This window comes from Mauremys mutica, chromosome 3 (genome assembly GCF_020497125.1).
Source record: "Mauremys mutica isolate MM-2020 ecotype Southern chromosome 3, ASM2049712v1, whole genome shotgun sequence".
Classification (NCBI taxonomy): Eukaryota; Metazoa; Chordata; order Testudines; family Geoemydidae; genus Mauremys; species Mauremys mutica.
In genome coordinates this window covers 208,618,714-208,642,543 of record NC_059074.1, presented here as the reverse complement: position 1 = coordinate 208,642,543, position 23,830 = coordinate 208,618,714, and the positions used below count along the sequence as shown (strand labels likewise).

The 23,830-nt window shown below is 39.3% G+C and overlaps 1 protein-coding gene across 2 annotated transcripts in view; it reads left to right on the top strand.

Annotated features, from left to right (window-relative positions):
- Positions 1-23,830, top strand: part of ZC3H6 (zinc finger CCCH-type containing 6) — a 67,124-nt gene that overhangs the window by 23,196 nt on the left and 20,098 nt on the right. For both annotated transcript variants that reach the window (XM_045009593.1, XM_045009594.1), the window contains exons 2-5: positions 12,323-12,506; positions 16,640-16,762; positions 18,603-18,858; positions 21,533-21,648. In XM_045009593.1, coding sequence (XP_044865528.1) covers positions 12,323-12,506; positions 16,640-16,762; positions 18,603-18,858; positions 21,533-21,648 — 679 coding nt within the window. The remainder of the gene's footprint in view (positions 1-12,322; positions 12,507-16,639; positions 16,763-18,602; positions 18,859-21,532; positions 21,649-23,830) is intronic.

The window sequence follows — 23,830 nt, the reverse complement described above, 5'->3', positions numbered from 1 at the left end:
TGTGAGAGCAGGCTCAAGGTGGATGTTTCCAGCAGAAATGACAGGGACAGTTGCTCTACCTGTCAGTGGCTAAAACCAATTTTTCCTGCCATAATATTCCCAAATGGGCCCTAGACAGATATGAAGAACTGACCTGTCCTTAAAGTGCTTAATACCTTGAGATTAGGTGATGTCCAGAAAATTAATTTTCTTGTTTCAAAGTCCAAATAAATTATCTCCTCCCTTTGTATTTGTTTCCTTCTGCTGGTACTGAGACTCCTCAAATAATGCTGGCATTAGAAAGGCATGATTTTCATTTCCAAATGTTGTTGTTGCAAGTTTTTATTAGTTTAATAGCTTGATAATGTCATGATGGTTGAGCTCCATTCAGACTTCACCTGCAAACTGAAAAATCTTAACAAATCACAAAAATTATACGTTATCTGAAAAGGGTGTATTTTATTATATATTCAGACAATAATGGATACATTGCACATTTTTTATAGTATACAAAGTTGTAAAACAATATGGTTAATTATAAAAAATTGAATTATGAATACTTTTTATGTGCAATGTGACTAAATTAATGTTGGTGTTGAAAACTTAGTTTTTGTATTTCCTTACATTTTATTATTTTTAATTGCAATTTTAAAGTTGTAGTAAAATCTACTGCTTTATATTTATTTCCAGTTAGACTTTGAAGCTTGCACTTCACTGAAGTGAATGAGATGAGTTACCATGTTAACTTCTGCTGTTTGATTAGAAACAGTTCTCTGCAAGATTGAGTCAGCATTGCAGCTGCACTTCTGTTTAAGTTGGGATGTATCTTTGTAATGAAAATGTGATAGTGAAACTTTTTTTCAAATTTGCAGAACAGTGGAGAATACAAAAATATTGTGGAGATCCTAAAATTGTTAGATCTCCAATTTTTTACACTGTTTTCTTCTGAAAAAGCCGACGGGTGCGGAGGAGCACACGGTTCGGACAGAGACATCCCTTAGGGGAGGATCTATTAATGAGGATTCTCTATATCCTAGTAAGGAGGAGAGGATGGAAGATGATAAAGTACAGGTAGGATCTGAAGAGAAACAGTCAAATGAAAGAGTCTCATTCAATTACATCACATAGTGGCAGACATCTAAAAAGTGACAAATTTTATAAGTGCTTATATACAAATGCTAGAAATCTAAATACTAAGATGGGTAAACTTGAGTGCCTGGTATTAAATGAAGATATTAATAGGCATCACAGAAACTTGATGAAATGATGATGTTCAGTGGGACAGGGTAATACCAGGGTACAAAATATATAGGAATGACACAATAGGTTGGGCTGGTGGGGGAGTGGCATTATATGTGAAAGAAAGCATAGAGTAAAATATAGTAAAAACCTTAAATGAACCAAACTGTACCATAGAATCCCTGCTTGAAATCCCATGCTTGAATAATAAGAATATAGCAGTAGGGATATACTACCGACTACCTGACCAGGATGATGATGGTGACTGTGAAATGCTCAGGGAGATTAGAAAGGCTATAAAAATAGATAACTCAATAATAATGGGGGGATTTTAGCTATCCCCATCGTGACTGGGTACATGTCACCTGAGGACGGGATGCAGAGAGTTTCTTGACACCATAAATGGCGCAGCTAGTCCTGGAACCCACAAGAAGAGAGGCAGATCTTGATTTAGTCCTAAGTGGAGCACAGGATCTGGTCCAAACGGTGAATATAGCTGAACTGCTTGGTAATAGCAACTATAATATAATTACATTTTTTGGGGGAAGGGGGGGACACCAGAGAAGCCCACCACAGTAGCATTCAACTTAAAAAAGGGGAACTGCACAAAAATGGAGCCGTTAGTTAAATGGAAATTAAAAGGTACAGTCCCAAAAGTGAAATGCCTACAAGCTGCGTGGAAACTTTTTTAAAAATACCGTAATAGAGGCTCACATTAAATTAATGCCCCAAATTAAAAAACACAGTAAGAAGACCAAAAATGTGCCACCATGGCTAAACAACAAAGTAAAAGAAGTGGTTAGAGGCAAAAAGGCACCCTTTAAAAATTGGAAGTTAAATCCTCCTGAGGAAAATAGAAAGGAGCATAAAGTTTGGCAGGTCAAGTGTACATGTATAATTAGGAAGGCCAAAAAAGAATATGAAGAGCAACTAACCAAAGGCTCAAACTAACAACAACTACATTTTTAAGTGCATCAGAAGCAGGAAGCCTGCTAAACAATCAGTGGGGCCACTGGACAATCAAGGCGGTAAAGGAGCACTCAAGGAAAATACCGCCGTTGCGGAGAAACTAAATGAATTCTTTGCATCATTCTTCACTGCAGAGGATGTGTGGGAGATTCACACACCCGAGCCATTCTTTTTAGATGACAAATCTGAGAAACTGTCCCACATTGAGGTGTCATTAAAGGAAGTTTTAGAACAAATTGATAAACAGTAATAAGTCGCCAGGATCAGATGGGATTCACCCAAGAGTTCTGAAGGAACTCAAATGGGAAATTGCAGAACTACTAACTGTGGTATGTAACCTATCATTTAAATCAGCTTCTGTACCCAATGACTGGATGATAGCTAATGTGACGCCAATTTTTAAAAGAAGGCTCCAGAGGCAATCCTGGCAATTACAGGTCGGTAAACCTGACTTCAGTAACAGGCAGATTGGTTGAAACTGTAGTAAAGAACAGAATTATCAGGCACATAGATTAACCTGATTTGTTGGGGAAGAGTCAGCGTGGCTTTTGTAAAGGGAAATCATGCTTCACCAATCAATGAGAATGCTTTGAGAGGATCAACCAACATGTGGGCCAAGGTAATCCAGTGTACATGGACGTTTGGAAAGCCTTTTGCAAGGTCCCTCACCAAAGGCTCTTAAGCAAAGTCATGGGATAAGAGGGAAAGTCTTCTTATGGATCAGTAACTGGTTAAAAGATAGTAAACAAAGGGTATGAATAAATGATCTGTTTTCAGAATGGACGGACGTAAACAGTGGTGTCCCTAGGGGTCTGTGCTGCGACCAGTGCTGTTCAACATATTCATAAATGATCTGGAAAAAGGGTAAACAATGAGGTGGCAAAATCTGCTGACAATACAAAATTATTCAAGATAGTTAAGTCCAAAGCAGACTGCGAAGATTTACAAAGGGATCAAACTAAACTGGGTGACTGGCAACAAAATGGCAAATGACATTCAATGCTGATAAATGCAAAGGAGTGCACATTGGAAACCATAATCCCAAATATACATACAAAACGATGGGGTCTAAATTATCTGTTACCACTCAAGAAAGAGATCTTGGAGTCATTATGGATAGTTCTCTGAAAATATCTGCTCAATGTGCAGTGGCAGTCAAAAAAGCTAACAGTGTTAGGAGCCATCAGGAAGGGAATAGATAAGACAAAATATAATGCTTTATATAAATTCAGTGTACGCCCACATCTTGACTATTGCCTGCATATCTGGTCGACCCATCTCGGAAAAGATTTATTAGAATTGGAAAAGGTACAGAGAAGGGCAACTAAAATGATTGGGGTATGAAACAGCTTCTGTATGAGGAGAGATTAGAAATACCTGGGCTGCTCATCTTGGAAAAGAGATGACTAAGAGGGGATATGATAGAGGTCTATAAAATTTGATTGGTTTGGAGAAAGTGGATAAGGAAATATTACTTCTTCATATAACGCAAGAACTAGGGGTCACTCAATGAAATTAATAGGCAGCAGATTTAAAATAAACAAAAGGAAGTACATCTTCACACAACGCACAGTTAACCTGTGGAACTAGTTGTCAGGGGATGTTGTGAAGGCCAAAACTATAACAAGGTTAAAAAATGAACTAGAAAAGTTCTTGGAGGATAGGTCTATCAATGGTTATTAGCCAGTATGGTCAGGGATGCAGTGCTGCGTTCTGAATGTCGCTAGCCTATGATTGCCAGAAGCTGGGAGTGTATGATAAGGGATGGATCACTTGGTGACTGCCTGTTCTGTTCATTCCCTCTGAAGCACCTATCTTTGGCCAATATCAGAAGACAGGATACTGAGCTAGATGGACCATTGGTCTGACCCAGTATGGCCTATGTTGTCCCTGATATTAAGCAAGTGCTTTTTATTTTAATTAAGAAAGAGTTTTCTGTATTTTTGACACTTATTTTCCTCATATATATTGCTCTATCAGCAGCGCCTCTATCTGTTAAGATGGTGAGAAAGAATGTGCAGTGATATCATGGGGGCACAGGGGCGAGGTTTTATTAGCACATGCCCTGTGGATATCCATTGGATTTTTTGCAATCACTTAAAACTTACTTTTCCCCTCCAAAACATTTTATTTACTTCTCAATGGGGACAACAGTATATCCATGCAGAGTTTCATGTTTTAAACTTTAGCTGTTGCTGTAACCAATTTATTTAAAAAAAAAAAAGTGGTTATATATTTTACCAAATTGGAAAAATGTATCTTTCACTCTCTTATAACTCAAAAACAACTAAAAGATTTTTTCTTAGTCTTTCAAAAAAAAATCACCTCTGGGCAGAAACCAAGCACATTAGAATTTCAACTTCAAGGGTAAAGGTCTCAGAAAGTTATCTGTATGTTACGAGAGGTTATAATACTTTCCAGTCTTGAGTCATTTCTCATGTTTGACCTACTATTTTTCATTAACATTGATTTTTATTTTTTCTCTATTCACTTTTAAAAATCTCTCTGGAAGAATATATTCAGGACAAAGTGCTTCAATAATTTCTTTAAATTGTTCATTTTGTGCTCCATGGAGGGGTTGATGTGGGTATAAAAGAAGGTTGCATCTTCCTTATCAAGTTAATCTTTCAATTTTCAGTTATTTTTATAGCCTATCTGTTGATCTTTTCAAAAATCTATTTTTATTGATTTTAATATACAGAACAGTCTTGTACAATGCCAATAACAACAGTCAGAAGATCAAAAACATAATTAGAAAAGATGGTGTATGCCTCTTATGAGTAATTACACTCTATCTTTTTTTTTTTTTAATTTAAGCTTAAATATTCTGGAACAAGTTTTTTCACTATAAAGTGCTTTAATTTAAAATTCTAAATTGTATGGGCATATCCCTTTTCTTCTGAGATACTAAGTAATATACATTTCTATATACAGTACATTTTTCTGACAGGTTTTCTCCAGTTGGGCAGTTGGCTGAATTATCCCAAAAATATAAAACTTTTCTTCATGGAGGACTTCTGGGAACTATTCATGGATTAGACCTCTTCATTTCACCACAGTGAAGACAGATTAGGCTTGTTTTATTCCTTTCATCCTTTGAGTTCAGACTCTCTCTGCTGGACTATATAAGCATGGCATTCCAATCTTGATTTATTCAGTCTCCATCTGAGCAGCTTTAGGCTCATTGCTGTTAAGAAACAGCGTTTGAATGTGGGAATTTTATCTCACAGACTGCTGTACTTCAGATTATGTGTATTTTTCAGTAATCATAACCTGTTGACTTTCCTTTTAGAACAGCCTGAGGATCCAATATGTTTAATCTGAATTCCTTCTGGTTCCCTTTCCTCAGAATGTGTGTCACAGTGGCCTAACCCTGCCTGCCATTATAGCACATAGTATACTATTCCAAAAATTTCGGTGAGAAAATATATATATTTACAATACTATTCAGCTCCTTAAAAATAGTTTGAGTTCTTGATTAAAATGGCTGGGTGCAAATTAAAATGTCCTGCATCATCTCTGCAAAGTTACCTTGGTCACCAGTTCACCAATAAAAAGAGAAATTAAGATCCTTCACACAAATCCCATGTGTATTATGGTGTCCTTTTCAATGGAACTAAGTTATTTGGACAGTCTCTTAGAACTCTCTCTTGGGGTTCAATCCAGTCTGAACAACCTGCTTTCTCAGTATTGCTTTTTACTCAAGGATGAAGAAACATTGTGACAAAAATATAGATGAGCTCCTTATGGAATATGCAGTCATTCCCACCATCTTGTTTTACTGAAGTTAGAAAGTATTTTTCCAGCTTTGCAGGATGGAGGTCAACATAGATCTTCCTTCCTTTCTTCAACACAAAAAAAGAATCTACTCAGGAATCTTTAAAGCTTAAACATTTGACTTTCTCTTCTGGACCAAGTCCACCTCAGATGCATTCTGTGTTATACAGAAATTGGGTATCTTATAAAATTTAAAGAGATTGCCCCTCTTTACCATATTTGCTATATAAAATCTAGACATAAAAGCCAAAATCCCGATGTCACCCTCAAAACATCATCCTGATATTTTTTCACATCATTTATGGTCCCAATGAAAACAGATGAAGTCTATCTGTTTTCAACATATGTCTGTAATGGAAGCAAAATTCAAAATGGAAAATATTCCATAACTCATTCAAGAAATGGCTTCACTCTATTATTCTGTTCCATAGATCTGAAGAAATTAACTTTTGTTTTCCCATCTGATCTCAGCTCCATCAGTCTAATTTCCTTCATTTAAAGGAAAATGCCTGTTGATGTCCATGTTATTTGGTATTTCGTCTTTTCCTGTAATGTGCAAGGTGATGTAGCTCATTAAGATAGCATTTACATCTGTTACTTGAATGACCTGCTGCTGAAAATGTACTTAAAGGCAACTTTTCTTCACGTAGTCAATTCATAATTAAACAAAAATCTTGTGCGTACCCTCTGGACCCATACCCATTTTGGAGCTCATTTTTAAGACCACTCAACTGGAAATTCTCCCTTTATTCTAATTTCTAAACATCTAGATTTTAACCCTTCTGTTCCAGTGTTCTGTACATGTAGTTTCCTCCCAATATGTGCACTTCATACTTGTGTTGGCATTGTGCATATAAAAATCCTGTGGACAACACAGCATCCCTAATTCCTTCAGTTTTTCCTTTTAAACAAATGACACTAATTTACCTTAGCCTGATGTTGCCTTTAAAGCAATCATCAGTGCCATTGGAGCCTTCCATAAAATTAACAGGACCATCTCATCTCATTTCACATCAGGAGCAACAGATGAACAAACATGGCTTACATAAACTGTCTGGGAGGAATAAAAAGCATAAATGTGAACCATGTGGCCTTTCATTCATGGAGAGGCAAAGTCCATCTGTCTATTGGAGCAATATACACCAAGGACATGGCAGTTCTCAAATCCGGCTAGCTCAGTTGCCCAAGCGTGGCAGCGGACAAGTTGGGAGTCTTTGATTCATATATTCAGCAAGCCATTTTCTCTCATCTGAATTTATTTGCAGCTGAGAACAACAGGGATTGTACTTGTTTTTTGCTTTTGACAATGGTATACCTAGGTATGTTACATGGACACTTTCTCCTTTCAGTGGACAGATATACATGTCTAGACTTTCCTTAGTTTCCTCTTGTTTGAAAAGATAAGACTGATCATCTGTAATCAGATATAATCTATTTGTTTCATAGATCTCAGTTTTGTAGACTTATAAAGATGGCAGTCTGCTGTATTTGGAAGCTTCTAGTTTTTCGCCAGCCATGTTCACCTTCTCCACCATTTCCCCACTCAGACTCTGAGTCTGCTCCTTCAACAACCTGATTATTGAGAATTTGTCAACTTTCTATTAAAATATCAGAAGTCTTCCTTACCAAGAACATACAAGACTTGGAAGACTTGTTGACCTGATTCATAGATCTGAGCCTAAATATGTTCGTATTGTTTGTTAGAGACATCCTGGCCTTCGTAGGAAATCACGCCTTAGGTACTTAGGGATACATCTACATAGTCCACAGCAGCAAGCCTCTGAGCCTGAGTCTACAGATGTGGAACTCATTGCTAGCACTCTAAAAATAGCTTTGTAGAAGTGCTTTGAAGTTGCAGCTCAGCTCTGAAGCCTAGGGATTGGGGGTGGGCTTCAGAGGTCAAGCTCCAGCCCAAACTGCAACTTCAAAGTGCTGTCTACACAGCTGTTTTTAGAGCACTATCACAAGCCCCTCAAACCCAAGTCTGTTGACCTGGGCTGGGAGGGTTGCTGCTGCGGGCTGTGTAGAGATACCTACTATGTTCAGTCCACTATCCCCAAGATTCCTAGTATCAGCCTCATCCCATTTCTTTCTGGCTGGTGAACAAGAGACACTCCCAGTGGAACTATAACGCTTCAACCTTAATAATGTGGTGGAGGGCTCACTGTTCATTTGATTCTCATTCTTTATAGCAGTGTTGCAGCAGTACAGCAGAGGATATTTGAAATCAAACGGGGGGGGGGGGGAAGAAGCTTCCATGGTGGTGGAATGAGCAGGTCCAACCCATGAATAGTGTCCAGCCCACTGTATGCCCTCTATAATGAAACATTAAAAAATACAGGTAAGAAAACATTATTTCTTTTTGTTGCTTCGATAAATGTCACTTGCCATTTCAGCTGCTTTAAGGACTCTGAGTTTGTCTTTAGTATTAGTTAAGACTTCATGGATGGTGTTGCCAATATGTTGTCCCTTTCAAGATTTGCACATAGGTATCCTGTAGCAAAAGAGGGTCTTGGTTATACAGTAACTCCTCACTTAATGTTGTAGTTCTGTTCCTGAAAAATGCAGCTTTAAATGAAACAATGTTAAACAAATCCAGTTGTCCCATAACATTTAATGTAAATGCGGGGGGTTAGGTTCCAAGGAAATGTTTTTTGGGGGGCAGACAAAAGGCATTATACTGTATGCTGTACAGTACTGTACTGTGGTTGGGAAGTGCCTCTGGCTTACTCCACACAGGCACAGCCCGCTGCAGGCAAGGACACTAGAAAGCACCTTTGCAGCAGCAGTGGCAGCTTCTCCAGAGAACAGGCTTGGATTTTGCCGGGAATGCTCCAGACCCGCCTCTTCCTGTCCCCACTCCACTCCAGGCCCACCTCTTCCTGTCCCTACTCCACCTCCTCTCCGGAGCACGCCACATCCCCCCACCCCCCAAAGACCTAAGCGCCACCAAACAGCTGTTTGGCGGCGCTTAGGACTATCTGGGAGGGAGGGGGAGGAGGGGAGACGCAGCGCTTCCCCGCTCCTGCCCCTTCCTCCCAGAAAGTCCTAAGCGCAAAGTGCTGGGAGGGAGGGGGAGGAGGAGGGAAGCCCCGCATCTCCTCTCCTCCCTCTCCCTCCCAGATAGTCCTAAGCCCCACCAAACAGCTGTTTGGCAGTGGGGGAAGTGCTGGGAGAGAGGGGGAGGAGGCAGAGAAGCGGAACTTGTGCAATGCTTCCTTGTAAAGTTGCTGCTCTTCCACAGAATCTTACACGCAAGCAGCCAAACAACGTTATGAGGGAGCATTGTACAACTTTAAACGAGCATGTTTCCTAATTGAGCAGGGACGTAACATTGAAACAACGTTGAGTGGGACAACAATAAATGAGGAGTTACTTTATCAGTTTTAGATTACTTGAAAAAGAACCTAGAAATCAAAAATTATGAGCTCTCATCTAATTTTCTAATTTGTGCTGTCTCTTTTTCTGTTTGGAAGTTTTTTTCCTTTAACATTTTGTGAGCCTGGACATTACACTTCTTGCTTCTTTTTGGTGGTCAAGTCCACATGACTAGCCATTTTTTATCATTGTCCATGTGAGAATCCAGGGTTGATTATTTTCCCTGACAGACTCAACTTATTCCTTAACTGAGGACATGGACTTTTAGAGAACATGTAAAGCTGAAATTATCTCTGTCTGTTATGGGAAAGGTAGTGTGGGTATGCCCCACTGCATAACATAGTCTTGGTATGTAAAAGTCAGCCCCATCAAGTTTTGCTGTGTTCTTCCTTACCTGTTTCCATTGTAACTGACCAAAAGGTTCCTGAACAGGCTGACACTGTGCTGTCCCAGAACAAGGGCAGGATGAATCATCCCAACCTAGCTTCTCTGCATCAGGTAGCGTGGTTTTTGGATGGTCAATGTACATAAAGACGAGATCACGCTCTCAGAGAGTTTATTCCATCCTGAATAACAGCAGGAGATCCTTGATGCAGAAATGCTGTGCCACTAATGGGAAACAATTCTCCTTGGTGTCAGCAGCACCACTTACCTCCTAAGGCATCAGGAATCCTCCTGATGCTGGAATATCTTCTCTCAGTGAAGATGTTGCGCTTGTGTCTCAGCTCCCTATAGGGACATTTTGCAGCCATCAATGCTTTCCACCCCCCAGTGGAGATGTGTTCAGTCTTTACCCATCCCACTACTGCAAGGTTCCTAAAGGGCATTATGAAGATGTTCCCTCCAGTCTCAAAACTGGTCCCAATCTGGGATCTAGCCCTCATCCTTTCTGCCATCACAAGACCACCATGTGTATCCTAGGTCTCCTGTTCCCTCCTGCAGTTTTCTTTGAAAGTTGCCTTCTTGACTGCTAGTACCTCTGCTACAAGGATAGGGAAGCATGTAGCTTTTATGTATACAATTTTTCACAAGGACAAGATTTCTTTTCAGCTGTATCCAAAATGCATACCTTTCACTTTAACCAAACTATTCGCCTTCCACTGTTTTACCCTAAACCTCACCACAGCATAGAAGAGGCAAACCTCTATTCCCGAGGCATGCACCAGGCTCCAGCCTTCTACCTGCACAAAACAGCACCCTTTCAGAAGTCTCTAAGGTTGTTCATTACTATTGCCAAAAGATAAGTAGATTTCCTCCTGCATCCTCTTTTGCTAGGATCTTATAAAAACCCCTCCTCAAACTATTAGGGCTTACTGTACGAGAACCCTTGGAGATATGCAGAGCAGCCACTTGGGGCTTCATTCATACCTTCACCACACAATTGATTCTGGCTTTGGCTGGGGATGCCTCCTTTGGGTTTAGTGGTCCTCCAGTCTGTAGTACAGCATATTTACTTGCACCCTCCTCTTCAACCAGCACTGCTTGGAAGTCACAGTGAATACCCCTGGGAACCAGCACTCAAAGAAGAGAAAGGAAGGTTACTTACCTTTTAGTAACTGGACTTTTTTGAAATGTGTGGTCAATGGCTATTAGCTGAGGTGGTCAGGGATGCAATCCCATTTTTGGGTGTCCCTAAACATCTGACTGCCAGATGCCAGGAGGAGAAAATAGGGGTGGATCGCTCCAAAATTACCCTATTCTGTACATTCCCCGTGAAGCTTTGGTACTGGCCACTGATGAAGAAAGGCTACTACATAAGAACGGTCAGACTGGGTCAGACCAATGGTCCATCTAGCCCAGTATCCTGTCTTCTGACATTGGCCAATGCCAGGTGCCCCAGAGGGAACATACAGAACAGGGAATCATCAAGTGATCCATCCCCTGTTGCTCATTCCCAGCTTCTGGCAAACAGTGGCTAGGGACTTGTTGGAGCATGGTTTTGCATCCCTGCTCATCCTGGCTTATACTGCCCATTGGTCTGACCCAGTATGGCAGTTCTTAAGTTTTTATGTCACAGTAGTGTTCTTTTTCTAACCTAGATAGAGTTAATATAGTGGAATGTGTGAAATTGGTCCACCTTTAGTTGCTTTGTTTAGGACTCTTAAAACCAGCTTGCTTCTTTGAATAGCTGCTTTAGCATCAGTTATAGGGCAAGTTCCTATAATCCTTACTTATGAAACAGTTCCTTTGTCTTCAGGGGGACTTTTCACATGGGGTCAGCATTGCAAATTTGCTACAGGTATGGGCCCAATCTTGGGTTTATGATAAATTTTGTTCCTAAAATGAAGAAAATTCATTCATATGAAGTGTAGTGTTTTCTAAGGGTGGAAGCACTTCCACTTTATTGTACAGTCCCACTTACTACTCAGCTTTCTAAGAGCCTTACTCATCTTTAATTTATGCCCTGACTGCGCTACATACACAACAAAATTAGGGCTCCTGGTGGTAATACTGTTCTGTAATTCAGTGGAAAACATTATTATAGTTTGTAATGTAAACTGGACCATAATTCTCTTTGATGATGAAAACTGTGGTCCGACCAAGGCTCTAGCCTGGTTATGAAACATAGTTAAAGACCCATTGTATACTACAAATCAAAACTGGAACCAAACTAGGACACACTTTGTAGTTGCCAGTGCCATGATGTGGCTGTATTCCTAATGTAGAGAAGACCTTAGTTATGAATGGTTTAAATTTGTCATTTTTATTTGTACATAAAATACTTCTGGTATTGAGGCCAAGACCAATTTATGATTTGGATACACTATTTAAACTATGGGAGAAAATCATAGTAACTTTTTTGGGTGAATTTTAAAGATTTATTGTTTAATAAATTTAGTTGAAGGAAAGAGACTTGGTAGTAAAAAAAAAAATCTTTATTGACTTTTATTGTTGAAAATGTGCAAATGAGCAGTTTTGTACTACATGCTTTTAATTTAGGAAATTCATTTTTAATCTAAATCATACCTTTCCCATACAGGGAAGATGGTGAGCTAGAAGATGGTGAAATAGATGATGCAGGATTTGAAGAAGTTCAGGAAGAACAGGAAGCAAAAGGGGAAGATAAACAGAAAAATGAAAAAGCACATAGAAAATCACGAAAGAAACGCAAAAAAGAAAAGGAAAAGAAAAAATCAAAAAGGAGAAGACGGGATAAACATAAGGTTAGAAAATGTAAACCAAAATATTGGATATTACTACTGTAGCTACACAGTTTACCTTTTCTTATCCAGGAAATTGGACAACATATCTGAAAGTTGTTTCATCCCTAAGCACCTAGCACTTCTTTGGACACTATATGAATGATAGAAAAAATTGGGCAACTGTATGAAAGGCCCCTCAAAAAACGTTTATCATGGAATTTTGATTTAAAATACTGGGTTGTATTCGCTCTTAACATAAACAAGTGTAATTCCACTGACTTCAGTGACAGTGAATTTGTCCAGGACAAGAGATGGTAAATCAACAATTTCTCTGGCTACTACACTGCAAAAATCACAGTTTCAGAAACTCAGCAGCTAGCTTTTTATAACCTCCAAATTATTAATAAAAGTATTTCAGATAGTTGACTTTCATTATATTATTACTCTATTAGTCCCTGTTCAGGTTTAGGTGAGTTATAAATTGTTAAACATCTCCATTTTTCTTCTGTTGCTTGTGTATAGTAGGAACATTTTGGCAGCATTCCAAAATAACTGAAAACAAATATTCTAAAAAGTAGGCCACCAGCAGCATGTACTGGCCTGGGAGCTGTCAGAGCAGCTGTTGCAGAAGATTGTGGTGGAACTGGGCTGGGCTCTGCTTCTCCCACACATCCTGGACCTAGCACATGGGGACCCATTGTCCCATCTCTCCTTTGGAGGCACCACATGGGGCAGAAGCTCTCCCATATCTGGGCATATAGACTCATTGTGAGCAGAGTTCGTTGACTTGGTGCTTAAATGCTGGTTGCTACCTGAAGCCTTAGAGGTGAAATCCTGGCTGTCTTCAGTGGGACCAAGATTTCACACTACAGCTCCCAGGCTTGCTACCACTAAGGCTGCTGAACCAGTGGTGGCAATGGTGGGAAATCTTTAGTGAAAACATCTAGTGCAGACATCCTTGAGTATGCATATTACATCCTCATACCACTCTGAAATTTAACACTGAATAACACAGAAACAAGTAGAGGCAGTGTAATTATGCCTATCTGCTCAGGACTTATGGGAACCTTCGAGATTGTGTAATCCATGTAAATTACAAAGATTTCATACGAATTCTATTTTATTTAATAAGTGATAAGGTATTGACTGTCCTTTGCACTTAATCTGGTGTAGTCATCAGAGTATTTCTAAGTACTTTACAAAGGTTGGAAAGTATACCCATTTAATAGAGAGGGGCAGAGAAGGGGGGTTAAATGACTTGCTCAAGGTCATTCAGAGACAGTAGCAGAGCTGGAAACAGAACCTAGATTTCTTGACTCCAAGTCTCCTGCTCTTAACTATAAGATAGCATTTCCCAGTCTCACTTTATTTTATTCCTTACCTTTTTGCTTCATCTATCAGAAGAATTTTAGGACTGTGAAGAACTAAAGTAAATTTGGTTTTAATTATAAAGTTATACAAGATCTGAAAGATACAAATTCTATTTTTGTGTTTTAAAAAAAAGTAATTAAAGAACAGGACTAAAGCTACAAGCAGGTCTTCCCCTGACCACTCCCTACACCCCGCCAGGGCCGGTGCTTCCATTTAGGTGACGCGGTCGCCTAGGGTGCCAGGATTTGGGGGGGTGGCATTTTGCCACCCTTGGTGGCGGGGGGGGTCCTTCCGCGCTCCGGGTCTTCGGCGGCAATTCTGCGGCGGGTCCTTCACTCGCTCCAGGACCTGCCGCCGAAGTGCCCCGAAGACCGGGAGTGCGGAAGGACCCCCTTGCCGCAGAATTGCCGCCAACGACCGGGAGCGTGGAAGGACCCCCGCCTAGGGCACCAAAAACCCTGGTGCTGCTCCTGCATCCAGCACAGGGCACAAGAAGCACATCACCCCTCTGTGATAAATAGCCTTCTCCTGCTGCAAATGTGTATAATAGAACTTGTTTTTTCCCCCTTTATACAACAACTAGGAAACCATACTTTTTGTATGTTAAAAGAAAGTTATGTAGTTTGAAAAGTCAAGCACTTGAAAGTTAGAAAATGCCAGACTTACAGTTGCCTGTGTAAACTTAGTTCTGCTTCCATATACATTATGCAGTATTATTCAGTCTTTAAACAATCACATGCAATTTTTTGCATAGGACTCCACTGCAGTTCACAGGTGGGATGCGGGGGGTGGGCACAGTTAAGGTTGCATAGGCAACTGTAAATCTGTCATTTCGTAACTTTCAGGTGTTTGATTTTGCAAGCTAATAACTAAATGTGATCCATGGATGCATAAACAGGGAAATCTCAAGTAGCAATAGAAGTTGTTTTACTTCTGTATTGGTAGTGGTGTGGATGCTGGTGGAATACTGTGTTCAGTTCTGGCGTCCACAATTCATGAAGGATGTTGATAAATTGGAGAGGGGTCAGAGAAGTAGCACAAGAATGATTTTAGCTGTCCCCATTCCCTGCCTACAAGCAGGACTCCAACAATGTCTCTCTGACTCTGCTGCCTGGCTTCATGGAACAGTGCAGTTAGCATGCACTGTTGTCCCATTTAACTGCTTTTTCGCGAAGGAAACTGGAGAGAGGGGCATTTGCAGAGAGATCCCAGCTGGGCAGAGAGATGAAACAAAATGTGAGGCGCCTGTCTATAGCAATATGATGTATTTGATGATAAAAATTATGAATTACATGGCCTCTTGGAAAGCGCTAGATGCCATGGTTGTGCTATTGCAGATTCCACAGTACCCTGATTGAAATTACTAGATTGCAGGACTTGGATATTTTAGGCTCTCTGCAGACTAAGGAATCAATTAGTGAATTGTTTAGTGCATCAGTTTAGTCAATTGTTTTCAGTGTTCTATCATTAACTGTAAGGACAAGAAGCTGATTTTATAAATGAAAGCACAGATTTTGAAGCTACTTATTGGAAATCTTTGATGGGGCTGCTCAAACAAAATAAATTCTCTCTGTTAGTCTTCTAAATGAGTCTAAACACATACAGATCAGCACATGAAGAGGGAACACAGTCTTGTGTTGTCATATCCCTCACATATAAGGTTCTAGCCATAACTCAGATTTCTGTTAGTCTCCAGCAGACGGAGGACACATTCTTTTCCTGTAATAATAACCTTTGGGGACAAAGAAGCAGGCCTCAGACACTTATAAGAAGGTGTAGTGATCAGTTGCCACAGCAGCACATGTGAGGCTCTGACAGCTTGGGACCTTCAATCACATCAGCAGCAGAGGACCCAGTCCCTTCCTCTTCCCCTGTGCTCCCAACCTCCTTATCAGGTTTCCAAAATGGCTGAGAAGGAGCAAAGGTCAGGATCATTCTAGCATTACCAGACATTTCTGCCTCAAGTGCAGGGGCAGCTTACATTCCAAAGGGAAAATTAGGGAAGAGTGTCCCCTCAGAAATCCCTTATAGGGAGGAAGCTCTGTGAAGAACACTTCCCCTCCTCTTGCCAGGGATTCAGCCCCTCTAAAGTAGGAGGGAATTCTGAAACTACCCAAATGGATTACGACCTCAGAGTCCAGCAGCCTCACTCAAAGGCAGCATCTCCAGCTCCCAGAATAAAGGGGTGGTTATAGTACAGATGCAGTCCCAGCCCTGTCCCTGCCCTTAGGAAAGGCATTGGTACAGGGAGAGCAGGAAGACCCTCCTTCATCGATCTAAGCACCATGGTCTGATCTGCAGTTTAAGTTCATCTCACCCCACAATTCACCCTCCTCCAGGAGTCAGGAGCAGCTCTGAGAACAGAGGGTTCTCCGTGGAAAGAATTCATCCTCAATGAAGCCAGAAAAAGTACAGATTGTTCAAGCAGCAGCAGCACCGAGAATAAGTACCCCTGCAGTCCTCCCTGGCAGCCCTTGTAGAACGCAGCACTCCAGCCCCCTAAAAATCATGGGAAAGATTCAAGGGCATCTTATTGGATTTAGGTCTTCCTAGAGATCCTTACCAAGCATGATCAGATCTGACCCCTCATCTTCTGTCAAGGCAAGGAAGGGGATTAGTGGCAATAAACCATATGCCTTTTTAGATTGCCCCTGAAAGCAGAGAGAGATAGTAGATAGTCTGATTTGATATCATGAGCTAATATTTTTATATTATATACTAATTAATATATACAGTCCTTTGTATAAGAACATTACAGAAGTAACATTGGTTTTCTCTTTCAGCATAATTCCCCCTCCAGTGATGACAGTTCAGACTACAGCCTGGATTCTGATATTGAACGTACAGAAAGACCACATAAGAAGGGAGTTGGTTTGTACAGAGACTATGATAGCTCATTCCTTCAGGTATAACTTATAAAACTGATTTTTCATTTCTTCCATTTATCCACAATTTTTAAATAATTAGTACTGTGCTATTTATAAATCCATATGTTCCTAATCCATGCTCAACAAAGATTCCATTCTGGCAATATATTTAGATCTCATTTCTGTTGGGTAAATTTCCAGATGTACTACTGTATTACCTTTTTAATGAACCTATACAATTTTAGAATAACTCTGATTTTACAGCTTAACATTTCCTGAGCAATGATACAGGCAAGTGGGAGTATCTTTTCTGCTATCAGAAAAGAAGGTGCCAATGGGAATTAAATAACTTTCATTTCTGCCCATTTCCAATCCTTGTAGGGTTGTTTTTTTTCAGGGAGTAGTTGTAAGAGGACCCCCTCTATAGCTAATATGGTGGAAATGGGCTGTGCTTCTGTGGATATGGCAGTAATTCTCTCTAGAAGCTACCAACAAAAATATACAGCTTGCATGCTGTTTGGGCTGTTTGGGGTTTTTTTAGTGTAATTTGTCCTGGCTTTTTCAGTTCAAACCGTCAGATATCCCTTTAGAAACCAATGGAAGTAACTGACTCTGCCTTTCCCCTGAAGGAGGGACAGAGGAGCTGAGGCATTGGATCTCTGACTGAGAAACTGGAGAAGGATAGAAGACTTTCGTCAAGACTTGAGTGCAAAACCTCTTCAAAAAAACCTTTTGGAGAGCCTAATTTATTTATATCTCTAGTAGTCTAGTCATCAAACGCAAGAGTCTGCCTGCAGACAGTGGAAAAAGGGTGTAGCTGAGCATGTTTCATTCTGATTGGCATCACCTTGTCTGATTAACTGAGAGACAGACACACTCACTTGTTTGTATCAATGTCGTCATGCTATGGGAAAATGTTAAGAAATATGATTTTACTTGAATTTTCTAGATTTTACTGTAGACATAATTCTTATTAACAATTTTTATTGGAATATCACATTTCTCCTTTTCCATCAGATTCTAAAATACATCTATAATTATTATTTTATTTAGATGGTAGTTTCAGTCATATCAATAGCTGAAAAAAGTATGTTTTTTACTTTCTATAAATCTAATGTTTGTTTGTTGATCAGTACCTGAGACAACCTATTACTTCTCCCATGCTTCTACTACTGCTTTGGTAATTACAACTAAAATTCAAATAAATATTTACATAACTGTTTCATTTTAATTCACTGTCATAAAAAATCTGTTAATTTATCAGAAAAAGCTGTAGCCTTTCTTTTTTTAAATACATTTGATGATCATCTATATGTAACTTACTTTTCAAGTAGATTGATCATAGTAAAAAATTTGATATGCTACAAATTTTGTATTTATACAAATAAATTTAAAATATATTTGAACTAAGTACATTGCCAAATCAGTTTAGGTACTAAATTTTTGTTTTGAGAACAGCTTTTTTTCAAAACGGAACATCAACAGACATATTTCCATGACTTTTAACTTATTTTGAAAGGAATAACATTCCCCTGACAGTGCGATATTACAAAGGAATTGTGGTAGCAGATCAGACTCATGTCCATTTAGTCCATTATTCAGTCTCAGACAGAGATTTGTGTCAGAAGTCCTGAGGAAGGTGTAAAAGCTACATAATGGACAATTATAGTATAATGATCATTTTGTTACTGAATAATTAAATTGTACTTTACAACAATGACGTTTGCCTGTGCAAATCGTGGAAATCATGGAAATAATGAAACACTTGACAGTAGAACAATTGTGTAGAAATAATCATCTTAATAAAGTGAGGACAAGGGGGAGTTTGTGAGAGTGAGATGTTAAATTGCTTCTAATTGCGACTACCCCTTTCATGCAGCATGGACATTTACCAGGAAACTACATGACTTCCCAGAAGGCACAACATAATAAAAAATTAAAAAATAAGGAATATGATGAATACACTAATTACAGTGATGATAACTTTGGTAACTATAATGAAGAAGAAAAGGAGGAGGATTTTGCTGATCAGTTAAAACAATACAGAAAAGCTAAAGAAACGTCAAATACTGATTTAGGAGCTCCATTTCCTAAAGAACCAGTGAAAAAACAGGGGATGAAAGGAATCCAGAAAGGTACGGTTTGGTTTAATAGCTAATTTAGTTCATTTCAGAAACTTTCAGAATAGGATGGTGTCCTACAAATGGTGAAAAAAATTAGACAAGGTAAGTTAGGGTAATGTCTTTCACAAGCTTGTCTCTTTCATCAACAGAAGTTGATCCAATGAAAGATACCACCTCATCTACCTTGTCTCTCTCATATCCTAGGACCAATACAGCTACAACAACACTTCAAAATTATAGGTCATACCCAATTTTTCAGTAGTTGCTCTTAGTTTGAGTCCAGTATTTCAGCAGTCTCCTATAAGTCTTGCTGGTTTTTGACACCTGAACTGTTTTTCTGATGACAGCATTTCTTGCCTATAGCTGATAGGATCCATTGTTTTTTGTTTTATCTTCTCTTGGTTTTTTTGTCTTCCTCTTGTTATCTATGGGTTGCTTTTTCTTGTCTTGCTTCTCCCCTCAGTGCATCTTGCCTCTACTATCCAACTATCGGAGCTGTACAAACAGTAGATGGGTGCTGGTAGTTTTTCTACCAAAAGGCATCTATGGAGTGTCATGCTAGAAATTAAATGCAAAGTGCTGACCGTAACTCTCCTCTTCTTATATACAGCTAGGAAACACATATCAGCAAGTATCATACTTTATCATAAAAATAAAAATGACAGAGTCACAGATCAACAAGGAGTCCGGTGGCACTTTAAAGACTAACAGATTTATTTGGGCATAAGCTTTCGTGGGTAAAAAACCTCACTTCTTCAGAGGTTTTTTACCTACGAAAGCTTATGCCCAAATAAATCTGTTAGTCTTTAAGGTGCCACCGGACTCCTTGTTGTTTTTGTGGATACAGACTAACACGGCTACCCCCTGATACTAGTCACAGATCAGTGCTGCATATCCAGGTTAATATTCCTTGTTCTGCAGTGAATAATGTAATTTTTGTAATAAGTTAACTCTTGCCAGTTGTTGTAAATTATATAAGTATTTGAGTAGTAGTATTGCTTCAGAATTATTTTCTATATGATGTACTCTATGAAAGTGTCATACATAGAGCTGGGTGGGAAAAATTATATTTTGATTAAGGCCAGGTTTGTAAAGGTATTTAAGCACCTAAATATGCAAATTGGTACCTAACAGGATTTTCAAAAGTGCTTATGATGCCTAACTTCCATAGGCATCTAAATACATTTAAAAATCTGGTCCTTAGCCATGGTCATGCCCCTTTTTGTTCATTTTTTCACAAGTGTTCGTATGTTCAAAATTTTGTTGAATGCTCATGGAAAATAAATATTGGAACTATACGTAAAACAACTTGATAAATTAATTATGCATGACATTGATATTATATAGCATCCATTTAAGAAATTAACCTCGGGGGTTTGTGAGTAAAGGAGGGAGGGACTAAGGTAGTTATGGAGAGGGAGGTTAGGTGGAGGGGAGAGGATGACTAGCCTTAGAAGGTCCATTCCTCAGTAGGGGGGCCTCTGTTTTGGAAGGGTTGCAAGGGAAAAGATGGTAATGAAAATAACCTGGTTCTAAAGCATGGGTATCATCTAATTCATAAAATTATTTTTTCACTGTTGTTGCAATTGTTTCATTGGGGTTTATTTTTAGTTTAAAATAGGTATAAAGTATCTGTCCACAGGCTTTGATTGATCTGTCAGTTATTTAAAATCACAAAATACAAAACCAAAATGCAATTTTATTGAATATTCTCTATGTAAAGTTTTTCAAGTTTCACAAAATTTCAGAAATTGGTAGTAATGGTACCTCCAATATGGTTCCCTTGACTAGCAGGTTATGGGCACTTGAGTCATGTGGTTTTGCTGATGTCATAAACAATTCTTCTTACCCAACTAAATAGGAAATACAGTGGTTAAAGTAAATTAAATGAAGAAAATATTGGATTTACCATTTATCTTACCCAGCTGTTCTCTGGGAACATTTCTATTCTATAATTAGGCTTGGCAGAATTCAATTTTTATTTTTTAGAATTTTGAGAGATAATTTTGATGTTTATTTTTAAGCGTTTATTTTACCAAATTTAAATATTCATAGTGGCTGGAAATTGGGAGAGTGTCATGTAATTGGGAGAGTGTAATGACAGTAGACATTGAGATTCAAAAAGTTAAAGCTTTATAACTGTTAAACACAAATTTTCAACATTATATGTCAAAATATAGAAAGTAAATAGCCTTAAATCAAACTCTTATGTTCTCAAGCAGCATTTTTCTTTCTTTGACAATTTGTAAATTTTGATTATTATCAATGGAAATGTTTACCCTTGGTTTTTGTGTGTACAGTGAAATTGACATTTATTGACATTTACCAATAAAAATCTAATCCTTCCAAGCCTATTTATGATTATAGTGATTGCATCACGTGTAGGAGAGAGAGATCTGTGGGTGCAGATAATAGTATTTTGTTATGTGCATATAAAGGTAACATCAATATTTCAGTGATTTTTATATGTACTCTTCAAATATTAAGGGTATTTAAAGGGAATTGATGTTATACATGATATGTTAAGGAATTTAGAGCTGAAATGTTGTATCTATATAGTAATTATATATACTCTTCTGGTTTCTCATGTCAGTTAAGGAGGAGGCCACGTTAAAGAGCTTTTTGCTTCTGAAGAATAGTCATTTTTCTTTATGAGGTATCTGAAATATGTTTTAATATTTTTCAGGTATTGCACAAAGGGGTTTTGGTGTTGGTCGAGGGCGTGGAATTCAGAAGAAGTTGAAGCGTAAAGATCGTGGAAGGGGGAGAGGGGCCAATAAAGGACCTGATGGCTTTCAAGAGGTACATGGAATTGAAGTGAAAAACACATACATGTATTTGCAAACACCTGAATACTCCTTGTTAACAGAGATGTAGACAGAATTGACTAATTATGTTTTCTACCTATTTTGTTCTGTTCTCCAGAGGTTAAGCTAAGAAAGGAAGTTCCTAGCCCATCCAGTTGAGAAAATAGTCTTGTTTAGTCTGCACCCAGAAAGACTGAAACAATAGTAGCAAGAGAATTATAAACTTCACTTTTTAATGGGATGTTAACTTGGAAGATTTATTATCATCTTAATTGAGGATTAATTCAGTTCTGAGGAATTGGCTTACCTGCTGGCACCAAACCACTGGGATTTTTTTTAGCCAGCATAATTAGATTGGGAAACTCGATTCAGTTCCTAGCTGCCTACTCCCATTGATCTTCCTCACAAGTTTTTCTCACTTTCATCTAAAATAAAATGTTAAGACTCTAGTCAGTGTCAGCTGTTCATCTTCTCAGCTGTCAGGCTCTCTTACTCTATTCTTTAAACAGCCTAAACTGTGGTTCCTTTTCAAGTGATGGTCCTTATGTATATTCTATACATACCCACCATACACCTGAGTCTAGAATTTTTTAATAAGCCATGTCCATTGGTCCATACATGTGCTATAGTTCTCCTCATGCTCTGAACTGAGGACATAAGGGATGATGCGGACCAGTGCCTCTGCAGTTTCTTCTTACCAATGCATGGTCTGAGTCAGAATCTTCTGTGTCCTCAGCACCTTCAGCTACTGCATCATTTCTGTAAATATATTGAGTTTGGTTTTAGTTTTTTTCTTCTTTTTAGAGTGTAGTTAGTTGTTTCCACTTTTTCCCCACCCCAGGGAATTTTTCTCCACCGGGGGGCAGTGGAGAAGGTATAGTGTATGATGTGCATGTATATCCCATATGTGGAATACAGATAGGGCTCATGCGTCTCAAATATTCTCCAGTTACAGGTAAGTAACCACCATTTATGGCTCTTTCCCACTCCCTGGCTGCAAACTGGATTCTTGCTCAACTGGTTCTACAGGACCCCATTCAACCTGGTTCTATAGATAGAATAATGAAAGGAGCATGTACCATAATCCAGTTAACTCTCCCTTGTGGAGAAGGATGCAAATGAAGAGACAAATACAGACAAGCCCTAGCAGGACAGGAAGAAGAAAGGAGGAGGGAGACCCATTCTTGATCTACATCAGCTAAATTTCTTTATTTGTAAATCAAAAGAAGGGCACATGGTTCATATCTCTCAACATGGAAGATGGTTGCTTTCATGTGGACATTCATTCATCCTACAGATGGTTCCTCAGATTTCTGGTAGGACCAGGGTACTACCAGTTCAGAGTACTTCGGTTTGGGCTACTACCAGCACCCAGAGTCTTCAAGAAGGTCCTCTCCGTGGTGGTGGCCCAGATGAGATGAAACAGCTGTTCCATCTTCCCATACCCGGACAATTGGCTCCTAATAGGCAGATCTAACCAGGAGGTCCAGTTGGCTGCCCTGTCCTTGTTCTGTCTTCTGGCATCCTTGGGGATCTGTGTAAACAGAGAAAGGTCTGCTTTGACTCCCACAGAACTACTTTATAGGAGCAGCCCTAGACTCAGTCTCAGCAAAGGCCTGTCTCCATATGGACAGAGCGCAGGCCATGAACAGCCTGATAACACAAGTCACCCTCAGACCTTGTCCCTCTTTCCCTGCTACATCACATGGCCTCACATATCTGTGTAACCAGGCTTCCCCTCCATTGCCTACAGGGCTGGCTCCAGTCTGTTCATTCACCAGATAGAGACAACAGGAATACCAAGGTAAAAATCCCTGCCCAATCCCTGGCTTCTCTTGTATGATGGAGAGACCTTCAACAGCTGCCTGCCTTTCCTTCCACCCAAGCCTGACACAACCATGATCACAGAGGCATGTATCATAGGATGGGGAGCCCACCTGGGCAGTTACACTGTGCAAGGCACATAGATTCCTCAAAAGAGTAGGATGCATATCTATCTCCTACAGTCAGCCTAGCTTGCAATGTATTCCTTTCACTTATACGGTCCCATCATATCCAGATAATAACTGACAACTTGATGACCATCTTCTGTAAACAGAGTGGAGCGAAATCTCTTTCTGTATAGAGGCAGTCAGTTTATGGAATTGGTGCATCAGGAACCACATATCACACTCTGC